The sequence below is a fragment of the Siniperca chuatsi genome, linkage group LG4 (genome assembly GCF_020085105.1).
Source record: "Siniperca chuatsi isolate FFG_IHB_CAS linkage group LG4, ASM2008510v1, whole genome shotgun sequence".
In the NCBI taxonomy this organism is placed as follows: domain Eukaryota; kingdom Metazoa; phylum Chordata; class Actinopteri; order Centrarchiformes; family Sinipercidae; genus Siniperca; species Siniperca chuatsi.
In genome coordinates this window covers 32289841-32313110 of record NC_058045.1, presented here as the reverse complement: position 1 = coordinate 32313110, position 23270 = coordinate 32289841, and the positions used below count along the sequence as shown (strand labels likewise).

The 23270-nt window shown below is 42.7% G+C and overlaps 1 protein-coding gene across 6 annotated transcripts in view; it reads left to right on the top strand.

The window, feature by feature from the left end:
- rbl2 (retinoblastoma-like 2 (p130)) overlaps positions 1-22584 on the top strand; it is a 26565-nt gene extending 3981 nt beyond the window's left edge. The window contains exons 3-21 of one of the 6 annotated variants that reach the window (XM_044192222.1): positions 733-933; positions 3010-3074; positions 4560-4688; positions 7336-7496; positions 8435-8499; positions 9170-9341; positions 9522-9685; positions 11013-11229; positions 12028-12165; positions 12785-12949; positions 13197-13305; positions 14273-14539; positions 14615-14814; positions 16058-16234; positions 16336-16407; positions 17300-17399; positions 17712-17938; positions 18958-19131; positions 21123-22584. In XM_044192222.1, coding sequence (XP_044048157.1) covers positions 733-933; positions 3010-3074; positions 4560-4688; positions 7336-7496; positions 8435-8499; positions 9170-9341; positions 9522-9685; positions 11013-11229; positions 12028-12165; positions 12785-12949; positions 13197-13305; positions 14273-14539; positions 14615-14814; positions 16058-16234; positions 16336-16407; positions 17300-17399; positions 17712-17938; positions 18958-19131; positions 21123-21290 — 2971 coding nt within the window. In that variant the 3' untranslated portion in view covers positions 21291-22584. Of the gene's footprint in view, positions 1-732; positions 934-3009; positions 3075-4559; positions 4689-7335; positions 7497-8434; positions 8500-9169; positions 9342-9521; positions 9686-11012; positions 11230-12027; positions 12166-12784; positions 12950-13196; positions 13306-14272; positions 14540-14614; positions 14815-16057; positions 16235-16335; positions 16408-17299; positions 17400-17708; positions 17939-18957; positions 19132-19228; positions 20390-21122 lie in introns of those variants that run through there. The other 5 variants (XM_044192223.1, XM_044192221.1, XM_044192224.1 and 2 more) reach the window with 5 other exon arrangements.
- The last annotated feature ends 686 nt before the right edge of the window (positions 22585-23270 follow it).

Here is a 23270-nt window from a genome sequence, read left to right as displayed (position 1 = left end):
AAATAATCATTATCAGAATCAGAAATACTTTATTGATCCCCGAAGGGAAACTCTTTTGTTACAGCAGCTCGCCTTTACGTCAGTGCACACAGGAGAAAGTACTAGCAAAAAAATATAATACACTATAAAACACTATAAAAAACAGGTCAGAAAATACATTAAGTACCAGGTGGGTATAAATATAAAATAAAATAGGTGTGAAGTACCAAGTGGGTTTACCGGTTGATGATGATAATACAGTATAATAATACAATGTAATAATAATAAGTAATAAGTAGTATTGCAGCAGCAGTAATGGAGGTATGAATAATAAATAGGAAATAAAACAAACAAAACAAAACAACTAAATATTGCACATGAGTATTACACGGATATTGCACAGTTATTCAAGTATTGCAGAGATGTAATGATCAATGCCCTGCTATATTCATATTTAAACAACTTGACTTTGAGTTTAGTCTTAAAATAAAATAGTTTCAAACTGAAGCAAAGGGTTGTAATATTTGTAGATTTTCTTCCTGCTGGTTAAAGTTTGTCCAAAGCCTGTTGTAATCAATAAATCAGTGTGTAGAGGTGTTTGAGTTGCAGTGTGAATGTTTATCCCGAGGAATAGTGCTGATGTTAGAACCACCTCCTGGCAGATTAGTCAGATATACAAACCACAGGCAGTGTTCGGTCATGTTCCCGCGGGGTGTAATTCTCCGCCGTTGTTTCCCCTCTGCTCCCTCGCAGCCTGATTGAGTTTTTTAATAAGATGAAGAAGTGGCAGGACATGGCCAACCTGCCTCAGGATTTCCGTCAGAGCACCGACAAGCTGGAGAGAAACTTCACCGTATCGGCGGTCATCTTTAAGAAGTACGTCCCCATCTTCAAAGCCATCTTCAAGGCCCCGTCAGAGGATCCGCCCCGAGTCCACCGCAGCCGCAAACAGAGGTGGGACAGCATGACCTTTGACCTCCGCAGAATATCAAGTTCAAACAGCTGGGGTTTTGTTTTTTGGTCCTTTTCAGGGGCATGAACTATAGAAACAGCAGTACATTCTCACAGCAGAGTGAACAATGTATGCTAATGATACAGCTACGTCGCCTCAGAGAACTGAGGAGTTTGTACAGTGGTGCAAAGACTCCACCTGATTAATCGTTTAGTCTATTGACAGAAAATTAATCGTCAGCTATTTTGATAATCGATTAATCATAGTCATCAGTCATTTTTCAAGCAAAAATCACAAAAATTCTCTTGTTCCAGCTTCTCAGATGTGACGAGTTTCTGTTTTTCTTTTTCATATATGACCGTAAATTGAATATCTTACGGTTTTAGACTGTTAGTCTGACACAACAAGCAAAGCGAAGACATTACCGTGGCCTCTGAGAAACTGTAAATTCATTTTTTCACTATTTTTTAACATTTCGTCGATTAATTTTATTTTTTTTTAAAAGATGAATTGATTAATCAAGAAAATAATCCACAGATTGATCGATACTGAAAATAAATGTTAGTTGCAGCCTTACTCTCATTTCATCCTCAACACTAACAACGCAAAAGAAACGCACGTTGATTTCAGGAAAAAAAAAAACTTCCAACAATTCAATAAACTTTATTGGCACCAAAGCCTATTGAATTACTTTGACAACAAAGTGGAAAAATCACACTTTAATTTTAAGAAAAGTCAACAATGGCTGTATTTATTTTTATTTTTTTACAAAAGCTAACCTCATTGATTCAGAGTGTTTTTGTTTTGAGTCTCTTATTGATAATGTCATGACATTCTGCATCCTCTGTTGGCACGGTAACGCTAATGTTGCACAGAAGAAATTGTGAATATTGCCAGCAGAATAATTATAGGCATGAAGCAAGACGGCCTTAGTGACATCTCTAAAACCTTGAAAACGCGTGACTCCCCCCGCAGCAGCCCGTGTTCAGCAAGCTTCAGGCTCTTCCATCAGGATGACATCCTCAGGCCTCCATATCCCATCAGCCATTGCACTCGATAGCACAAACGTATGAGCTGCAGCACTGGGGGGCAGGTGCACTCGCACTGTTGCCAACATGAGTCTCGCACATTAACAAATGTATTAATGTAGTAATTCATTTATCATTATACAACACCAGGTTGTACAGTGAAATCAGGTCAGTAGTTCCTTAATGCTACACACATACTATACAGTTATTTACAGAAATACACACACCGATACCCAGAAAATAGTTCAGTGCATTTTTTGAATTTGCGTCTGGGGGAATGCAAGACAGCAGCAACAAGATAGTGAAATAAAATGTTGGACGTCTGTCCGCTTGACTGCTCCTGAGCACCAAGCACCACCGATGTAAACGCAGAGTCCGCCTCCTTCATCCCGCCGGAGTCTCGAGCTCCTTCAGCTCGGAACACGGTCCGACCGTCGAGTGCTCGATCCGGGATGTTGGTGTAGCAGGTCTCTGCAGAGATGTGGGCACAACAGTCTCTGAGTCCCGTTTCGTCCAGACCGGACATTAGCCAGGAGCAGCCTTAAGTCCAGCTGGGCCAGCTTGGCTCCTATCCCGGCTCTTCCTCTCCTCCACGGGGCGATCACACAGCACCCACCATGGTGTCTGGTCCCGGTTGATCTGGCTGGGTGGATCGTCTCAAGGTCCGCTGCTCTTTAATCCAAACCCCGGCTTCTTTTTCCGACGAATCGGTAATACGTGTTTCGGCTATAAAGCTGGAAAAAAAATAAGATAACAGATGAAAACAAAAATGTAGCGGCGTTTGAAGGAGCTACAGGCCGCAGCATCTGCACGTGCAGCTGTTATCGTAGTCAGAATCTCCCGATCCAGTCATTTGAACAATTTCAGCTTAGCCCTTTTAAATCAAATCCAATCAGACATCATTCAATGATGTTTCAGCAATAAAGCCGAAAAAAATAACAATTTAAAACCAAAATGAAGCAAGTTGTACGTGTTTCCTCGTCATAGGCTGATGTGTTTCAGGCGCCATGACTGGCCTTTTTTAATTTCCCTCATGTCTTTTCTCTCCAGACGTCATCCCTGCACTGTGACCGAGGTCTTCAACTTCTGCTGGGTTTTGTTTGTCCACGCTAAAGGTAAAGATTTATTGTTGCTTCATTTATTTGTTGCAAAGTCAAACAGAGGTCCATGTCCTAAAGTCTACCTGTTTAAGGGGATCTTTTTGTAAACACTAAGGAAACCTTTTAAAGGTTATGTTCATGTCTTAAAAAACAATAACATGACACGTCAGCACTGGATGTACATTGACAGGATTATTGGTCGCTGTAATCATTCCTCCTGCCCTCCACATTTACACTGAGTCACTTCATGTGTCCTGGGTGGATCAGATATCTGATCTCTAAGAAGTTGAGTGCAAATGCATCCAAGAAGCATTCAAGACGCAATTCACACACGTCTCCCTGGACAGGGTTTCCTTGCTGAGCCTCGGAGAAGAAACACAAAGAGGGAATTTCATGCTATAAAGACAGTTTGGAGGATTTCCACTTGATTTGTCTAACTCAGACTGTTGAAGCCTCATTAACTTCAGATCATTTCTGCATGTGACGAGGTCTGTGGATTTTGTTCTCCATCACTTACACTGAAATTGCTTTAAGAAGGGATCTCTGCGGCCAGTATGAACAGGAGGAATGATGCCAGCAACCAAAAACCCCGTTAATGTACGTGTGGGACTGTGAGTGTTGTATTGAACTTATCCTTTAAAGTGCCAGTCTTGCTAACAAACAGCAAGAAACCAACAGGGCTGTAGAGCTCGGGATCAGCGTGTGACAGACTTACACTGATCTGAGGGCAAGTACAGGCCTGTTCGCATCAGCTGCACATCATCATGTAAAGTCCTGCTGCCATTCACTGCAGCTCAGTCCTTTTATTTCCTGCTCCATGGAGATTATGTTTTCACTGGTGTTACTTAGCTACTCTGTTTGTCGGCAGGACTCTTAAAACATGTGAACACATTCAAGGAATTTCTATAGACAGATTTGGACGGAGGGATTTGGGATTTCCAGTCATATTTTAGACGTAATTATGAAACTAAGAGCAATAATCATTAGTTCTGGATTCATTTACCATACTATCCAGAGAACAAGGCTCTTTGTGTGTTTAACATCCATACAGTTTCACCGATCCAGACCTGGGGTCTGACAGTACAGCCTCAGTCCTCTGCTGGTGGCCCCCGAGTTGCCCCAGTGTGTTCCTCTCGCGTATGACCATTACCTTCGAGCCGCAGAGCTGAGATCTGATTTACAGAAAAAATGAATGCTTGGCAATGTTTGAAAAACCCAGAAGGTGGTTTAACACACAGTGTCTCTGAGCAGCACTGAAGGGAACCACAGAGGTTTTTACTGAGTGTTGATACTGATTTCCTTTCCCTGCTCTCATCTGAAATGCCTGCTCATAAATCCTTCTTAGTCCCCACACTTCTGTGTATCTGATGTCTTGACAACTCAAGAGTCTAGTTGAAACCTGCCTGTGTAGATTTGGTAGTAATACTGTTGTGGTCTGCTGTGCCAACTTAGCCCGAAGACATAATTATTCCCTCATGTGGTGTCATGTTTTTCTTCCAGGGAACTTCCCGATGATCAGCGATGACCTGGTGAACTCGTATCATCTGCTGCTGTGTGCTCTGGACCTCGTCTTCACCAACGCTCTGCTGTGCAACGCCAGGAAAGACCTGCTCAACCCAAACTTCAAAGGTACCACACTCTGCGCTGCTGCATCCTCCCGAACTATGAATTTCTGAGGTTCTCTGGAAAACAGAAAAGGCCACTTCTCTGTATCTTTAGATTCGAAGCAGGAGACATCTACTCACTTTAAGCTTTGTCCTGCTCACTAAAATAATCTGATTTAATCTGATATATGCATCAAAATGTGGCAGTCGGTCCAGACTGAAGCGTCTCAGCAGCTGCTGGACTGCGATGAGACGTGCTTCATCGTTCATGCTCCCCTCAGGATGAACTGTAATAACTCTGCTGATCCTCTGACTTTCCATCTAGCGCCACCATCAGGTCGACACGTTAACGCGTCCGACACTTTGGTTTCTGACCAAACACCTGCAGAGCTGATGGCGTTCCCATCAGCCTCAGCTGCACTCTGTGTTTACTGCTAACTAGCTAATGTTAGCATGCTAACAGGCTAAACGAAGATGGCGAATTAAAAAATCCCATGCATGTTTAATTTTTTTTGTAGAAATTAGTAATCATCAGGGGTGCACGGTGGCAGAGCGGCTACAGCTCCTGCCTCCCAATAAGGAGATCGTGGGTTCGTGGGTTCGATTCCCGGACCGGACCAACATCACACAATCTCTCTGGGTGGAGTCTGCATGTCCTCCCCGTGTTACCGTGGGTTCTCTCCGGGTTCTCCGGCTTCCTCCCACCGTCCAAAGACATGCATGTGTAGGTTAATTGATAACTCTAAATTGCCCGTATTGAATGAATGTGTGAGTGAATGGTTGTCTGTCCTTGTCTGTGTCTGTGTTCGCCCTGCGACGAGTTGGCCACTGTCCAGGGTGTGCCCTGCCTAAGGCCCGAAGTCACTGGGATAGGCTCCAGTCACCCGCGACCCCCTAACGGGGACCAAGCGGTAGAAAATGGATGGATGGATGGATAGTAATCATCATATTTATTACATTTGAAATGTCTCCCCTCGCTCTAGAGGTGTAATTTTTGTTCACAAAGACAGTTTTGTATGTAAATATTTCATCAGAGAGAAACGTAACGTTGTTCAACTCATGCCAGTCAAATATTTGATGTTCAAAATCTTGGACCACATCTGTCTCAAAGTTAATATGGTCACAGAGTTGCGAAACATGACATTGAAGAGTCATAAAATTAAATCAGCACTGGCGTATAGGAAGCCTGCTTATCAGTCATGTATAGTACTAAATCAAACATGTAAAATAAATCAAGCGTTCCAACCAGCCAACTCCCAAAAAAACCTACAGCAGTGTATATCAGCGCTGCCGTCTCTTCCTGTTGACACCTGGTGTTTCCTCTGCTGCCCCCGCCTCCACCTCCCTCTCTAAACATGCTGTTTATTGTAATGGAGAAAGGAAACTGCTCTGCCAAAACGCCCCCAGCTCTCCTCTGCAGCCCTGCCAGCCTCAGCATGAAAAATGACACCAAGTCAAACTGTATTCAGACAGGAAGCGAACTTCTCTCTCGTCTACACGTCGGTTCGAAAATCCTAAATTGATGGCGTGAAGCCTTGTTGATGTCCCGATTTCCTGTGGGGAAAGATGATGTTGCGGCAAAACAAATAATTTACAGAGAAAATAGAATTTGAAGAAGACATGTTGAATATAAAATAAGAAAAACATCAGGTTAAAAATAGAAAAATGAAGAGATGAAATAGGATAATGGGGTTATCATATTGATCACATTGATTGGAAATTCCTTTATCCCTCAGCGTAGTGTATGTTATAGCAAAATGTCTCTGTTGTATTCAGTGGTGTTTTTGTACATGTAGAGATTAAAGTTAATTAGATTAAATTAGAGTTTCTGTTCACATTCAGTGTTTCTCACTAAAACACATTGTGTGCATCCTTGAGGTCTAACAAACGTGCTGAATGCATTTCCCTCCTCTCAAAACGTTTGCAAAGAATTTTAAATCCTCCATTGTTTACATCCATGTTTTCTAGCTTGCAGTCTTCTCCTTCGCTGCCTTTAACGTTTGAAGTTTTCGCCACCAACTGCCGCAACTGACACAAACACAACGGGGACCTACCCATAAAAACGCCGCTCCATAGTTCACGTTAACAGTAAATCACGACGGCCATTAGTTAAGGCTTCAACAGCAACTCCTTCTATGGTGCAGCCTGCGAGAGTACAGAAAACACTCTTCTCCTGTCACATCATTAAACGTTTCCTCTCGTGCTCCAGATGCCAAATATCACCGAGCGCCGTGGCCCTTTCTGTAAATGTGCTGTCGTGTCTGAATGAAGCTGTAAGGAACCAATAACGTTATGTACTCTGTGTGTAAAAAGGGCTCGACACTCCGCTTGTGTTTTGGTGCAATGCATTCTGTTTTCACGGTGCAGGAAATGGTCTGTGTGCCTTTACCACGGCTGATTTCTCCCTGCATGACGCTCCCGGGAAGTCAGCCCTTTTACTGTGAGAGACTGACACCACAACCTGTTCACCGTGACGTTTACCTTTCTTTTAGATTACTGATATGATTCACCAAACTCCTATTGTAGCCGCGATCATCTGTAGGAATAAGAACATTTACACCGTCAAACAACAAATAAAAGCAGTTTTTACTTGTCAGACTGTGTTAAGAGGTGGATGTTTTCTTTAACCAGAGTATGTCGAATCATCAGGTTACTCGTCTCCTGTCCTCCAGGTCTACCGGAGGACTTCAGCAGTAAAGACTACAGGCCGTCCTCAGGTCCGTACTGCTTCATGGAGCAGCTGTGTGAGCTGCACGACGGCCTGGTGCTGGAGGCCAAAGGAGTCAAAGAACACTTCTGGAAACCCTTCATCAAGAAACTCTTCCACAAGAGGGTAAGACATCACTCTCATTTCACTCTTAATGCTATATGCTGTTCAGTCAGACTCAGGAACAACCAGCGGTTTTTGACGTAAAGCGCCACACCATATTTTGCAAAGAATATCATAAAGCTGTCTTTTATTCTTTCTTCAAACAGCCTTCGACTTCCATTCATTTCAGTACAACACGAAAATCAACTTGCAGATACTTTTAAAATTACTTGAGAGAGGTGAATTAGTTAGTTTGAGCGAGCACTAAAATGTGCAAAAGATACGGTCCTGTAATCTGAGGTTGGAACGAGGTGGAAAACTCATTGTATTCTCTTTTGTTCATATTTGTGACAAACAAAAGTTCATGTTCCAGATTTAGATTTGATCAGAATTGGATGGTCCTCCCACACTAATTTATATAGATTACAGGCTGTACATGATGTGAGTCAGACGTACAGACTGTTGATGCTGGTGGGTTAATGTATCAGAGCGTTTGGTTTGGTTTTGATTAAAGTGTCTGAATAATCCCTTGAAGTATGGATCATATGTGACCAGATGCAAAAATTAAAACTATTCATTCTCAAAAACTATTTTCAGTCCCAACAACAAACCACCTGTAACTCCACTTAATCCATCAAACAATTTTTGCTTTGATTAGTTATATTTATCACATAACAGTCAAATCAACTAAACATTAGATATATTAAGAGTCTAATATTTAGTAGGAGTGGTATTTTTCTGACTTAATGCTACTGGTTTCAGTGGTGGATGCCTGTTCTAATAAAGTTTCTGCCTCTGATTTTCCTGTATGATGTGGTGTTTCACTTCCTACCACCACAGTTAGGAAAGAGATGGGGAACGCGCGCACACACACACACACACACACACACACTGTGGCGGTCTGGTCAGATGGTGTTTGTGGTTTTGTGTAAACTAAACTTCCTCTCCTCTCCCGCCCACAGATTCTCAGAGGAAAAGAAGACGGTCTGACCGGCTTTCTGGACCCCATGAACTTTGGAGACAGTTCGTAAGTGCCGGCTGCCGTCATACTGCGACGCAGTGTCTTAAAAATGTACTGAATTGATCAGGAGGTCCTATGTAAATAAAGAACTTTGTATGAAGAGAGACAGAAAAATCTGTTGAGGATTAAGGAGAAGTTTATTATTGAAAGTCAGATATTATTTGCCTTCAACAACCTGTGTTCAGTTCCCAATTCCAAACATCTTTTCTACCAAAAATGTTTATTTTTCTGTGGCCTTAAGTCTTTTATCTTTACCGAATCTTAAAGAGCAACTTAACGCCCCATTTCAGCTTGAACACGCCCCCTTCACATATTCAAAAAGTGGATTTGAACGTGGAGTCTCACTGGATTTTCTCTGGAACATAGAAACATTATTGTTGTAATAAACACTATAAAAAGGGACCAGAATCAATAGATTATAGTGATTTAAAAAACACTCTTCACATCTCTACTTAACTCTGTTCAACTCTACTCTGCTTTACTGTTTTGTAATCACTCTAACTGGCTCTACTTTATCCGACTGTACTATATATGTATAAGTTCTCTACTTAGCTCTACACCAATCAACAGTACTCCACTCTACTAGTCTCATATAATCACTCCACCTTACCCAGCTCTCATCGAGTCTGCCGTCCTTTTCTTTGTCTTACTCTGATGTACTGCGCTGTACCCGCAGTTTGTCTCTCAGTCGGGTCTATGAGGAACATGTTCTGGCCACCGGCAGTCTTGACGAGAGGATCTTCACCGGTGAGGGGGCGAGCGAAGACATCGGTACCCCGGGGCCGTGCCTGTGTGAGGGGGTGGAGAACCAGGACAGCGCCACCTACAGGCTTCACACCAACCTCACAGTGAGACAACAACCCTCTGTTTTTATATTTGTCCCTTTTTTTTTTTTTAAAGCAGGATGATTTAAACAGCCTCTTGTTTTTATCTTTCCTGCTACCGCTGTATTCTGGGTTTTATTATTTATTGCTGTAAGTGAACAGAAAATATAAAATAACCAACCCCGCTGTCTCTCCTCTTGTCAGGCCTCGGCTCTGAAGGTCTCCACTCCTTTGACAGGGAGGAAGTACATTCAGGAGAACAGCTTGGCGTCGCCTCTCTCGTCCGCCATGAAGAGTGTCGGGCGACTCCACACCCTGCTGTCAGGAACCAAACAGGGGCCGAGCGCTAAGCTAACAGAAACTCTCAGGTGTGTTTCTGGATCTGCAGCCTGTTGCAGCAGCTGTGTGTCGGTGCAGTCGTAGTTTAGTCTGAACACAGTCTGGGAGTTAACGCTATAAATTACCTGTACACCCCCCTGAGCAGGTGCAGGTCATTCATTATTAACCGTTACCATGGTGTAACGATTCGAAAGATGAGAGGGACTGATGATTTACAACATAACTGCATCCCTTTACATCTACACTGACATCAACACTCAGTATTGTGCAGCACAGCTACCGCTGCTTTTGCCTTATTTTTGGGAACATGTGCTGTGTAGTCCTTGAAATCCATGACTTTTTTCCCCCAAACTTTATTTATAATACGTCACACAAAACATGAGTGACATGACCAACCAAAACCAGACATCCATTTCAGCATCATTAGTATATAAGAGGAAAGAAGTACATTGGTAAAGTACAATAAAACTAAAATGTACAATACTTACACATTGACATTAAATGTCATTAAAGAAAAAAGAAAAGGATAATGAAAATAAACTAACAATGCTAATAATACAGTTAAGCAGATAAATAAATAAAAGCATAAATATGAAAAATTAATGATGATTAATTAAGTGAGTTGCAAGGTGAAGCAGACGTATTGTATGAACCACAGACTGTATATAAAGATGGACGACACTTCCTCCCCACAGACTGTAATGAAGCCAAAACGTCCCGGATACGGGAGCTGCCGTCTTGCGCTGGTGACGTCATTTGGAGCCAGAGTCTGCGTAGTAGTGATCGGGGGTGGAGCCGCGGTATCGAGGTCCCGCCCACACACCCGGTCGACCCAATCGCGAGCAGAGCTCAGCTGTCAATCATGACGTGAAACCCGCTTATTATAGCATCAGATAACTAAGTAAACCGAACTTATCAGAATATGAACACCTGAACAAACATCAGCGTGATCAGAACGACCTAAACTGACAGAAACCATCTTTATCTGACGTGAGCTTTGAGTTTTTAGTTTGGCTCGGCCGCTAACATGGAGGGGGCGGGGCTTATGACCTGTACTGCAGCCCGCCACCAGGGGGCGATCCAGATGTTCTGGCTTCACTTTTAGGGAGCTGTCATGTCGTCCATCTTTATATACAGTCTGTGGTCTGAACACATTTCATTACGAGTTTAACAAACTCAGTGTAATTTCCAAATTCAATAATGAATCAATAGTAAATATTAAAGATACTGCTGATACAAGAAGCTGATAATACTTGTGAATTTCTTGAACAAACCTATTTAACTCTCCTCTCGTGACATCACCGTCTCGTGCGTATTATCTTCTGCAGTGTAATGACACAAACTGTATCCCTGCAGGGCCTGTGCCAGAGACCCCAGTGATGTCATCAGCAAGCGCCTGAAGGACATGTTTGAGCTCTTCTCTCAACATTTCGAGGGCAGCGGGGCCGAGATCAGGGGGATGGGGAAAGACATGGCAGTGAAGTATTTCCACCTGGCGGAGGCGCTCTACTACAGGATCCTGGAGTCCATCATAGAGAGAGAAAAGATGATACTCGGAGCCGCTGACCTGTCGGTGAGTATTTTCTTGAGACATTAACTCGAGTCGGATGCAAGTCACAAAGATGGCATGTAATTTAAATATTTAAGCGTCTGCATTGAAAGGACTCAGCTATGTGAAATCTGAATACAGTTTGAAATGAAAATGTTTAAAGGCTGATTTTAATAGTCAGACCTGAGAGACTTTCTGAAAGACCTCCTTTATTTGTAGTTTACTGATGAAGACTCGGACTTGAGACTCGAGACTTGCTCTGATAGCTCTGAGACTACCAGAGGATCTGAGGTGTGCTCCAACTCTGACCACCTTTCAAAAGCAGCCTGAAGCCCTGTTATTCTAATGTTGGGTTTATTACTTTTATTTGTATACAGGTTCACACTTTCTCGTATTCATGTATTAAAAAGTTTAATTCCTTTTACAGTTTAAATGTCAGTGAAGCTCTTTGAAACTGCCTCCTGTATAAATTGTGCTACATGAATACATTTGCTTTGGATTTTCCCCTAAAAACTTAAAAAGCGATCTGCTTCTTATTGAACCGGCTCCTCTGCAGTTCCCCTGATGCTTTACAATATTTAAAAACTTTGCGGGGGGACGTAAGAGATGCAGTAATTTTAAAGGACTTGTAAAAATACATACAAGAGACAGACATTTTATAAACTGACAGCTGTCAGTTAAAGCTTCTTTTATAACTCTTTAATTTGAATAAAAAGACTTGATCGTCACTCACAGGGATGGAAATTTGTAACACTCATTACGAATCTATAAATGTCTGTTTACTGTGGGGAGGTAAGTGGTGACGCAGCTTTTGTGTTTCAGTGTATTCTGGAGCAGGACATCTTCCATCGCTCCCTGCTGGCCTGCTGTTTGGAGATCGTCATCTTCTCCTACAGACCTCCAGGAGATTTCCCCAACGTGATCAGCATCTTCCAGCTGCCCGCTTATCACTTCTACAAGGTATCAATGCGACCGATCACTTCTATCAGAACGTGTGTCTGTTAATATGTCTGAATCTGTATGTTTGTATTTGTTTGTAGTCTCAGTTCATTTGCTATCAAAACTTGTTGTTTTAATGGATAATTTAACCTCTGGAACAACAGTAGAAAATTAGCCTTTTCGCTAACACATTTACAGTGATGTTGATCAATGTGCATTGTCCCTGAAATAAATAAATAAATAAATATATATATATATATATATATATATATATATATATAGTAGCAAGTGGTGATTTACACAATTCAAAACAGCATTTCTGTCTCATATGTGAGGTTTTGCTGCTTTTCCTTGTTTTACATTTTAGTAAACTAAATATTTTGGGGTGTTGAACGTGGTTGGACAAAAAAAAAGCAATTTGAAGATGTCAACTTAACAGATAAGATAGGATCCCCTCTTGGAGTGGTGGTGAAAAAGAGCCAGCAGGTGGATAATGACAGTATCAGAAAATTAAAAGAGAGGCATTGAAATTCAGAGGAAATATAGTAAAAAAATCACCAGGAGGAAAATAAAGGAAAATGTAAAACATCAAAGGAGAGAAAAGACACGTGTGTGTGTGTGTGTGCGTGTGTGTGCGCAGGTGATCGAGGTGTTGGTGCGGTCGGAGCAGGGTCTGTTTCGGGAGGTGGTGAAGCATCTGAACCAGGTGGAGGAGCAGGTTCTGGAGAGCCTGGCCTGGACCAGCGACTCCCCGCTGTGGGAGAGCCTCCGCGCGGCCAAAGACCACGTCCCCACCTGCCAGGAGGTCCACACGACACTTCACACTTCAGTTTCACTCTAATACAAAAAACATATTCATTTCATTAAGTCTACCTGTTTAAATATACTTATTAGACATGTAGAGGTTTGTTTTTGTTTTTTTGAGCGTGAGTGAATCGTAAATTTAAACACATTTCAACACAATCTGTGTTCATGAAAGTTTTAACTGTTTGTCATGAAGAAGTTTGTGACTGTTTGTGGTCTGTGTGTGTGTGTGTGTGTGTGTGTTTCAGGTGATGCCTCCTCAGTATCTGGAACAAAACAATGAAAGCGGCACAGGCAGCGTTCCCCTCACTCCCATCAACCACGGACCTGACCTCAACACCAACAGCACAGTCAAAGGTGTGTGTGTGTGTGTGTAATTTGATTCACTGCTGTTCCTCCCAAAATATTTGTTTTACTTATCAGACTAAAGGCCTCAAAAAGAAACATGGAGAAAAGTTGCAGGTCTGTGGTTTGTGAATTAAAACAGAACAGGACAGATGACGAGAGTCATTCAGCACTTGAACCGCGTGTTGCATCCTGCAGTAACCTGAATTAAATAATCGAGCAGCAGGATTAAAGAAACCTGCTCTTCCCAGCTAGATATCTCCTGGAGAGAGCTGATTTATTTCCATTTAACCTGGTTTCTAATCAGCTTCTTACATGCGAACCTGTGCAGGACAGAAGACGCCTCTCTGACACACACACACACACACACACACACACACACAAAGCTGCTGTGTATATGCAGATTTACAGTAACCAGGTTATTACAGTGCATGAAAATCAGTTGCCCGATTTTCTGCATAACCTGAGTAACCTCAGAGAAAGAAAAAGATTCAGATCAATGAATTAATGAAAAAACCTGGTTTCTTGTGTGCATGTAAACATACTGCATGTGCCCAGTTTGTGTGATTTGGGGAAATCCCATTTATTGCTGCCACGAATAAATCTATTTATCAGAAACATTGATGACAAGTGGACACCTCTCTGATATACAAGCTGTTAAACCTCTGCACTCTGAAATACTGTGTATGTTTGATTATGTAAATGTGTAACGTGTATATATATATATATATAGTATGTTTTGCTGAAAACTATATAAAGATATTATTATTATCAGTAGTAGTATTATTATTATATATTAGTATTTGAATGTAATGCATTTATTTGAATTCATTCTGTTAATATTGGAGCACTGAATTATTTTGTATCAAAAATATCTTTAAAGTTGCTCTATGAATAAAATGTGTATAAAAATGTGTACTGCTATTAGTTTATTAGCACACCCTGAATGTAAAATAATCTGCCCCCCCCCCCGCCGCAGGTGTGTCCCCCTCCCCCACCACCCTGCTGGACCGGTACAGCTCTCCGCCTACCGGCTCCACCCACCGGCGCCGTCTGTTTGTCGACCCGCCAGACGGCGAGCCTGGAGTCACCTCCACCAGCACCACCGGTGCAGCACCGACCGTCATGACCAAGACCGGCCAGGCCAGCCTAGTCTCGGCCATCCCAGCCGGGCAGACTGTTGTCAGCGTGGCAACCGCCACCGTTACCGCCAACAACGGGCAAACAATCACCATACCTGTGCAGGGTGAGGGGCTAACAACATTAAACTGAATGTGAAATATGAATGATAATGATAAATAACAAACACTGACCTCTGCAGGTATAGCCAATGAGAGCGGAGGCATCACCTTCATCCCAGTCCAGGTGAGCGTGACCGGACAGGGCGGAGCCACGCTGCAGACGCTGTCCGCACAGACTCTGACCGGCACTCTCACCGTCCAATCAGCCGTCACCAAACCAGCTGCCAAACCAGCCGGCAGCCGGCTGAGGAAAGGCTCGCTGTCTCTGTTCTTCAGGAAGGTGCGAGTCCTGTATTTATTCATCTACATTCTACTGTCTTCACCTTTTAATGCACCTCACATCTTGTGTTTAGCTGATGATTATTAGTTATTGTGATAAGACAGCGAGACGGCAGCTGCCGTCAGACATGTTGGTGTGTGTGTTTCTTTTATACTTGCACAGGTTGGAGGTATAACGTACGCGTCCACTAGGGGGCAGCGTCACGATTATCAAACAACAATGACAAGAAAACGTAGCAGCAACCAGTTTGACCACAGTGACAGTGTAAACAAAACTCTACATCTGTGAAACAACTTTGGATTTATCGACTTAAACGGACGGACGATGACAAGATGGACGACCATATTAAAGTGTCGTGAGGAGGAGTTTAGTTTCCCACTCTGCTAGAAGATCACTGTGGCAGCACAATGCTGAAATGTAACCACGCCCAAACTAAAAATAGAGAAGACTGCAGACTCTCTCCTGATGGTCTGAGACTTGTTCTGAACAGGACATCCAGCTGTGATACAGGAGCGTACAGTTTAGTAGTTTGTAAATATGAAGCTGCAGCTTTCTTGGCCACGACCGGTCTGACACATATCCCCCCATAAAAATGGAAACTTCTGTTTTTGCACTTTGAGTTTTGTTCAGATGGAACAAACGAGATATAACGTGTTAATCAGTGAGCTTTAGAGGAGCTGGGAGGTGGATTCTGTTACCTGTGGACAGAGCCAGGCTAGCTGTTTCCCCCCGTTTCCAGTCTTTATGCTAAGCTAAGCTAAGCTAACCAGCTGCTGGCTGCAGCTTCATATTCGCTGTACAGACACGAGAGTGGTATCAGATCTGCTTATGCCTTTATCTTGTTTTAGCTGTTAACTTTTTTTTTTAATGAATTATAAGGCTTATGTGTTTGAGATTTAAACTCCGACAGTTGGATGAGGATTTCACAAAATGCTGAACTGTTCCTTTTAACAGCTCTGCTTTTACGTTTAATGCGTCTTGACTGGCCGATTGATCCGCACAGGTGGAACATATCAGACGTATGTTTTAGACAGGCAGAAAAACGCGAAGAGTGATTTAACGCAACATACAAGATTAATAAAAATGTACAGTGTCCGTCCAGCTTTTAAAAGATGCAAGATTGAGTCGTTTTTTCCTCTTTTGATGCTGCTTTCCGTGTATTTTCCATTTCTTTAAAAGGTAAAAAGTGGCCTGCTATGTTGTGATACTGTGATATTTCACCATATATTTCTTCCACTCACAGGTGTACCACCTGGCCAGTGTGCGTCTCAGAGATCTCTGTGCCAAACTGGACATTTCCTCGGAGCTGAGGAGGAAGATCTGGACGTGTTTTGAATATTCTCTGGTCCACTGTACCGAACTGATGATGGACCGTCACCTCGACCAGTTCCTCATGTGTGCTGTTTATGTCATGGCAAAGGTCTGTCTCTGAGGACGATCGTCCCTCCATACTGAGTGTGTTTCTTTCTGCTGAAGTAAACGCATGTGTGTGTGTGTGTGTGTGTGTTTTGTTTTTGTCAGGTGACCAAAGAAGACCAACCCTTCCAGAACATTATGAAGTGTTACCGCACTCAGCCTCAGGCCAGCAGCAACGTAAGAACCTCTGAATCCGCTCTGCTGCTGCTCTTTACACACGATACGCATGAAGAAAATGATCAAACATCACATACATTTACAGCACATTACATCCTCTAACCTCTCCAGACTCTGCCAGTGTAGAAATACTGTTACTGCTGCTGTAAAAGCCTCAAAATACACTAAAAGGAAAAGTACTCATGCAGTAAGAGAGAGTAACGGCCCATTTCAGAACCATATTTATTATTATTGGATTATAATTATTGATGCATTCATGTGTTCATCACTTTAATGTTGCAGCTGGTAAAGGTGGAGCTACATTAATTTAATACTTTATGTACTGCTGGGTGGCTTCATCTATAATATTTTGTATTAATAATTTGAATTTGCAAAGTTACTAAAGCTGTTTAATAAATGTAGTGCAGTAACATGTACAGTATTTCCCTCTGACTGGAGGTAGAAGTAGCAGAAAACGGAAGTACTCAATTAAAGTAAATGTACTTAGTTACTGTCCACCGCTGGGTTTTGTTTGCACTGGCGCATTTACAGAAATGTTGCTTTATGTACGTTGTCCTTCTAAATGAAAATAAGATGAAAAATATTTTTGAAAATACCATTCAACACGATACCAATGATTTATGTTGAAGAAATCTTGTGCTGAAGTTGATCCTCAGTGTGTTGAATAAATAAAGAGCCTCAGTTGTCCTTACTTGATTTTTTTTTTACGACATGTATACAGAGGGAACGGCCGGACCAAGACTTAGCTTGCATGTCAAAATGACCACATCTCATACCCAAAAAGAGGGTGGAGCAACAGATATCATGAATCATGACCTCTATAGTAACTGAAGCTCATTTTGTCTGTGTGTGTGTGTGTGTGTGTGTGTGTGTGTGTGTGTGTGTGTTTCAGGTCTACAGGTGTGTGTTGATCTCAGGGAGGAGGAGACGTCACTCGGGCAGCAACGACGCCAAAAGACACAACTCATCTGCCGACACCAACCAGGACCCAGGTATGAAAACACCTGTTTTAGTTAGAACACTAAACTCTTTATTGTCTTGAATGTTGAATTGATTGAAAAGGCACCATTAAAACCTCACTAACACATCCTTTTGTATCAGCAATCAATCAAATACGTGTATGACGTGTAAATACGTGTGACGGGTGTCTCTCATAGTGACGAACCCTGAGCTTTTTAGCCTCTTTTAGCTCCTAGATTTGGTTTTGCGGCACATTCCTATTCATCAACATCTGTGTGGAGAACTTATTAACTGCTGCCTTGTTTGTTATAAACTGACGTCTCCCACCGACCTCCTCCCAGCAGGTGGAGACATCAGTCCAGTTCCTGTTCGCTCCAGCAGCACCTTGCCCACCCCACAGCCTGGCAGTGCCCCCTCCACCCCCAACAAGAACTCCTCCTCCTCCTCTTCCTCCACTGTGGGTGACGGTGAGGAGGAGCGGGGAGACCTGATCCACTTCTACAACAACGTTTACATCAAACAGATGAGACACTTTGCCCTGAGATACTCCCTCAGCTCGCCCTCTGCGGGGGTACGTCCAGTTTCATTTACAGTCTCTTTATGTATAAAAGTTTGCCTAAACATTCGATCGATAGCGACAAATGGAACAGGAATCGTCTAGTGAGGTGAAGTGTGGATTTTTGCAGTTAGCGAATGAAGCTACAACTTTTCACCGTTTCACTTCCACGTTTTGATGTGATGAAATTTCTCCATTTGAACGAGTGAAGTTTTTAAATTCAGGGTCTGAAACAGGTTTGTGTACTGCTAGATATGTTCTTTATATATGGTTTTGTTATGACTTTACTGAAGTAAAAGTAGTAATACGCAAAAATACTCTGTTACAAGTAAAAGTCCTGCATTTAAAATCTTGCTGAAGTAAAAGTACAAAAGTATTAGCATCAAAATATACTTAAAATTAAAAGTACTCATGCAGAACGGCCCGTTTCAGAATAATATATATTATTGGATGATAATTATTGATAGTTGATGTGTTCATCACTTTAATGTTGCAGCGGGTGAAGGTGGAGCTCATTTTAATGACTTTATATTCTGCTGGGTAGCTCGATCTATAATAATACATCATCATTAATTAGTTGATTTATTTTTTGTATTAATAATCTGAATCTGCAAAGTAACTAAAGCTGTCAGATAAATGCAGTGCGGTAAAAAGTACAATATTTCCCTCTGAGACGTGGCGGAGGAGAAGTAGAAAGTGGCAGAAAATGGAAATACTCAAGTAAAGTACCTCAAAATTGTACTTAAGTACAGCACTTGAATAAATGTACTTAGTTTCCACCGCTGCATCGGTTTCACATCATTCTGCTGATTGATAGGTGGCGGCCGACAAAGGCAGCGAAGAAGAAGACTTGGAAAGTCAACATGGATGCAAAATGTTCCAAAAATCAGCTTTGCTAATGTTTTAATGAGGCAGGAAGTACATTCAGTTAATTTACACACAATGTGATTTGGCTTTGTAACTCTGAAGCTCACGGCTGAGGTCAGAGGTTTTCATGTGTGTGTGTGTGTGTGTGTGTGTGTGTGTGTGTGCAGGTGGAGTCCCCCCCTCTGTGCCCGTACCCCACCCTGAGGACCGGGTCTCCCCGTCGGATGCTTCTGTCCAGCAAACACTCCATTTACATCTCACCTCACAAGACAGGCTCCGCCCCCACCGCCACCACCCCCAGAGACAAGATTTACTACTACATCTGCAGCAGCCCCCCCAACGTGAGACCCCCCCCCACACACACACACACCGTACAATACTCATACTGTACACCTTCACAGTACATATATTAAATAACATTGTTACTGTATGTAACAGGGCTGAGCACAGACCAATGGGAGACTGTTTTGAGTTACAGAAGCTAGACAGGAAGTGACATCATGACTTGCTCTCACTAGAAAGGCAGACCAGCGGTGGAAGAAGTACTCATATCCTTTACTTAAAGGTCCAGCGTGGAGGGTTTAGTGGCATCTAGCGGTGAAACTGCAGTTTGCAGCCATGTGAACACCGCTCGCCTCGCCCTCCCCTTCCAAGCGTGGAGGAGAAACTACGGTGGCCACGAAACTCGAGAAAAAAGCGAACGGCCCTCTCTAGACGCCAGTTGGTTTGTCCGTTCTGGGCTACTGTAGAAACATGGCGGTGCAACATGGCGGCCTCCGTGGAAGGGGACCCGCTCCCTCTGTAGATATAAAGGCTGATTCTAAGGTAACGAAAACACAACGATTCTTATTTTCAGGCGATTAAACATGAAAACACACTTATAAATATTATATTTCTGCCGACAGCTGCTCCTGAATGTGACACGCTGGAGCTTTTAAGTTCAGTACTTGAGTAAATGCACTTAGTTACTTTCCACCGCTGCAGCTGACCAAATCATTATTCTATGATCATGACGTCGTCTGACAAAATCAACATAAATACAGGTCAATGAAAGCGGCTCCGCTGTGTGATCGGATATATTGACGTTTAAAATGATTGATCACAGAGCAAGTTCTTCTTAACGTTACTGTCACACGGTCGCTGAGCAGCTTACGTCATCTTTATGCTATCACACAAGCTAAGCTAATGTCACATTAAGGTTTTATTAAAATCTCTTTATTATATGATTTATTATTATTTATTTAGTCTAGAGACGGGAATCAGAACCTAATCTTTGCTTAGATTTTTTTATCTAAGTAAACAAATGCCTGAAAGGGTTCTTAACTGTTTAATACAGTAAATAAATAAATCAGAGCTCCACTGTGAGGACAGGTGCTTTTAACAAGATACCGTTTATTAATCGTTACCGAGGGAAATGTGATCATTAATCATGATGTTGACTTCAGGTGATATCACCTGGCCCCAGTATATCGAGCTCTGACCTCTGCTCTGTGACCTCTGACCTCTGCTCTGTGACCTCTGACCTCTGTTCTGTGACCTCTGCTCTGTGACCTCTGCTCTGTGACCTCTGACCTCTGCTCTGTGACCTCTGCTCTGTGACCTCTGACCTCTGTTCTGTGACCTCTGACCTCTGCTCTGTGACCTCTGCTCTGTGACCTCTGACCTCTGTTCTGTGACCTCTGCTCTGTGACCTCTGCTCTGTGACCTCTGACCTCTGCTCTGTGACCTCTGCTCTGTGACCTCTGATCTGTGACCTCTGATCTCTGCTCTGTGACCTCTGACCTCTGTTCTGTGACCTCTGAACTCTGCTCTGTGACCTCTGACCTCTCTGTGACCTCTGACCTCTGCTCTGTGACCTCTGTTCTGTGACCTCTGACCTCTGCTCTGTGACCTCTGCTCTCTGACCTCTGCTCTGTGACCTCTGACCTCTGTTCTGTGACCTCTGACCTGTGACCTCTGACCTCTGCTCTGTGACCTCTGCTCTCTGCTCTGTGACCTCTGCTCTGTGACCTCTGCTCTCTGACCTCTGTTCTGTGACCTCTGACCTCTGTTCTGTGACCTCTGACCTCTGCTCTGTGACCTCTGCTCTCTGACCTCTGTTCTGTGACCTCTGACCTCTGTTCTGTGACCTCTGACCTCTGCTCTGTGACCTCTGTTCTCTGACCTCTGCTCTCTGTTCTGTGACCTCTGACCTCTGCTCTGTGACCTCTGACCTCTGTTCTGTGACCTCTGACCTCTGCTCTGTGACCTCTGCTCTGTGACCTCTGCTCTGTGACCTCTGACCTCTGCTCTGTGACCTCTGACCTCTGTTCTGTGACCTCTGACCTCTCAGCGTCTCCAGGAGATCAACAGTATGATCCGGACCGGAGAGACCCCCACCAGGAAGCGCAGTATGCCTCTGGAGGAGGAGACGTCACCCAAGAGGGTTTGTCCCGACAACCACTCTGCCCTGCTGCGCCGCCTGCAGGACGTCGCCAACGACCGCAGCTCCTCCCACTGAGACCGCGCACACACACACACACACACACACACACACACACACACACACACACACACACCTGATCATATCGACTGCCCCATCGTACTGTTATACCACCAACATTCACCTTCAGTCCCCTGACTTTTTAGGAGCCTTTCGGTGCTTTGTGCCTGATGAGGAACAAACCGAGGTCACACACCTGTCCTACATCGCTTTCAGCTCTCAGTTCTGATTGGCTTAGACAATTATAAAATACCTCATGAACACTCACCTGTAACTGTAATGTAACACTCAGTAAATAAGTCAGCTGGCTGACCGAAAACATCATTGGCACACGATTGCAGTCAGTGTCAGAATCAACACGCTTATAGGAAAATTAAAAAAAAGTAAAATGTTTCAATCTGTATTTTATTATAACAGAAAAATCCGGTCTAGAAATGTAAAAAATACACATTTTAAAGTGAGTGTTTAACAGTGTTGTGAGACGCAGAAATGACAAAAAATAATAATAGAGACACAAAATCCATAAATATGTTACATTATCAATATTGTTTAGACATTACTGAGACTTTAAAATGGCGGCAGCGGCAGCAGCGCAGTGTCAAACGCATTTCTTCTGTTTAACAAACGTCACCGACTCGTACCGTTAGTGTTACGCTGCCGCTGCTGAACTCCTCTCAGCGTCTCTCTGCGTGTAAAACTCTTCATTCCATCCATTTATTCTCCGATACAGGAATGTATTTTATTATTGAACATTTTTTACAAAAAGTTTCTTACTGAAGTGACGGTGTGATGAAGTAGCAGCGACTTTCTGACATGACGTTTTATTTTTACACTTAAACTTATTTACTTATAGTTTTATTAGTCGTCCCCATGTTTTCTATGATACTAATAACAAAATATGATTTAATTCCGTCTTCTATTTAACCGTTAGTTGATTCATCATGAAAATGACTCGTTAAAAATGTCAACATCTGTCAGTCAAAGGGCTCGAGGTTGACTGTGACTTATAATGTTTAAATGTGATTTTTATCGTCACACCAGCAGAACGATGGTCTCGTTTTTCAAAGACATCCTCCTGCTGTTATCATGTATTTTAACTCAAACTGTCGTGACGAGAAGTGTGTAAATATTTGTAAAAAAAAAAGAGAAAGGAAACCCTATTTTATGGAGGTGTTGTAAGTTAAGTGCCTTTATTTTTTACTCCTGAAATCTGTTTGTTTGTTCCAACAAACTTGACCTTTTATTAGATTTTCTTGATTGTAAAAAAACAAACAGAAACCTCCTGATGGAATAAATAAAACGTTTAAAGTGACCTGGTTGATTCTGTGTGTCGCCACGAGATGGTGCTGTTGGTTAATATGAATGAATAGTTTTAATTATTTTTATTTTTATTATTGTGTCATGCATATGCAGCTACGCCCAGCCTCCATGGGTTTACAGGACCCCATCAATTCATTAACAAGGCCAAGAACATAAAACCAGCTTGAAGAACTTTTACAGTCAAATAAAATGATAAATCTGGCGAAAACGTTTACTGTGTAGTACCGGAGAAACAGAATGAATACTAGTTAAAATGTCCATCCCGCCTTCCTTTCCAGGCCGTTGAGACAAAGTTAGAAAATGACACAGGACAAATTTAAACAACCATCCCAGTTTCTGATCATCTGAACTGCAGAATATTTCACGGGAAATTAACTCCTGAAATATTTCTGATAATCACAACTCAGTCTGAACACACAAACATGAGGCACATATTTTTAGACTCAGTGCGACTCGCACTTCCAGAGGACGTCATCGTCTCTGACGTCCGTCCAGAATAAACCTCCAGAAACCAGCTGAGACACCAGAGAAGAAAGCGGCTGCAGAAGCTGCCTGAGAATCCTGCTGTTTCTAAGTTTCCTTCAGTCTCACAGTGATCCAGAGACAGCTGTCTGTCCGTCCACGGGTCCACTGCAGACAGGAGCTGCTGACTGCTGGTTCGGCTGCTCTGATGGGACA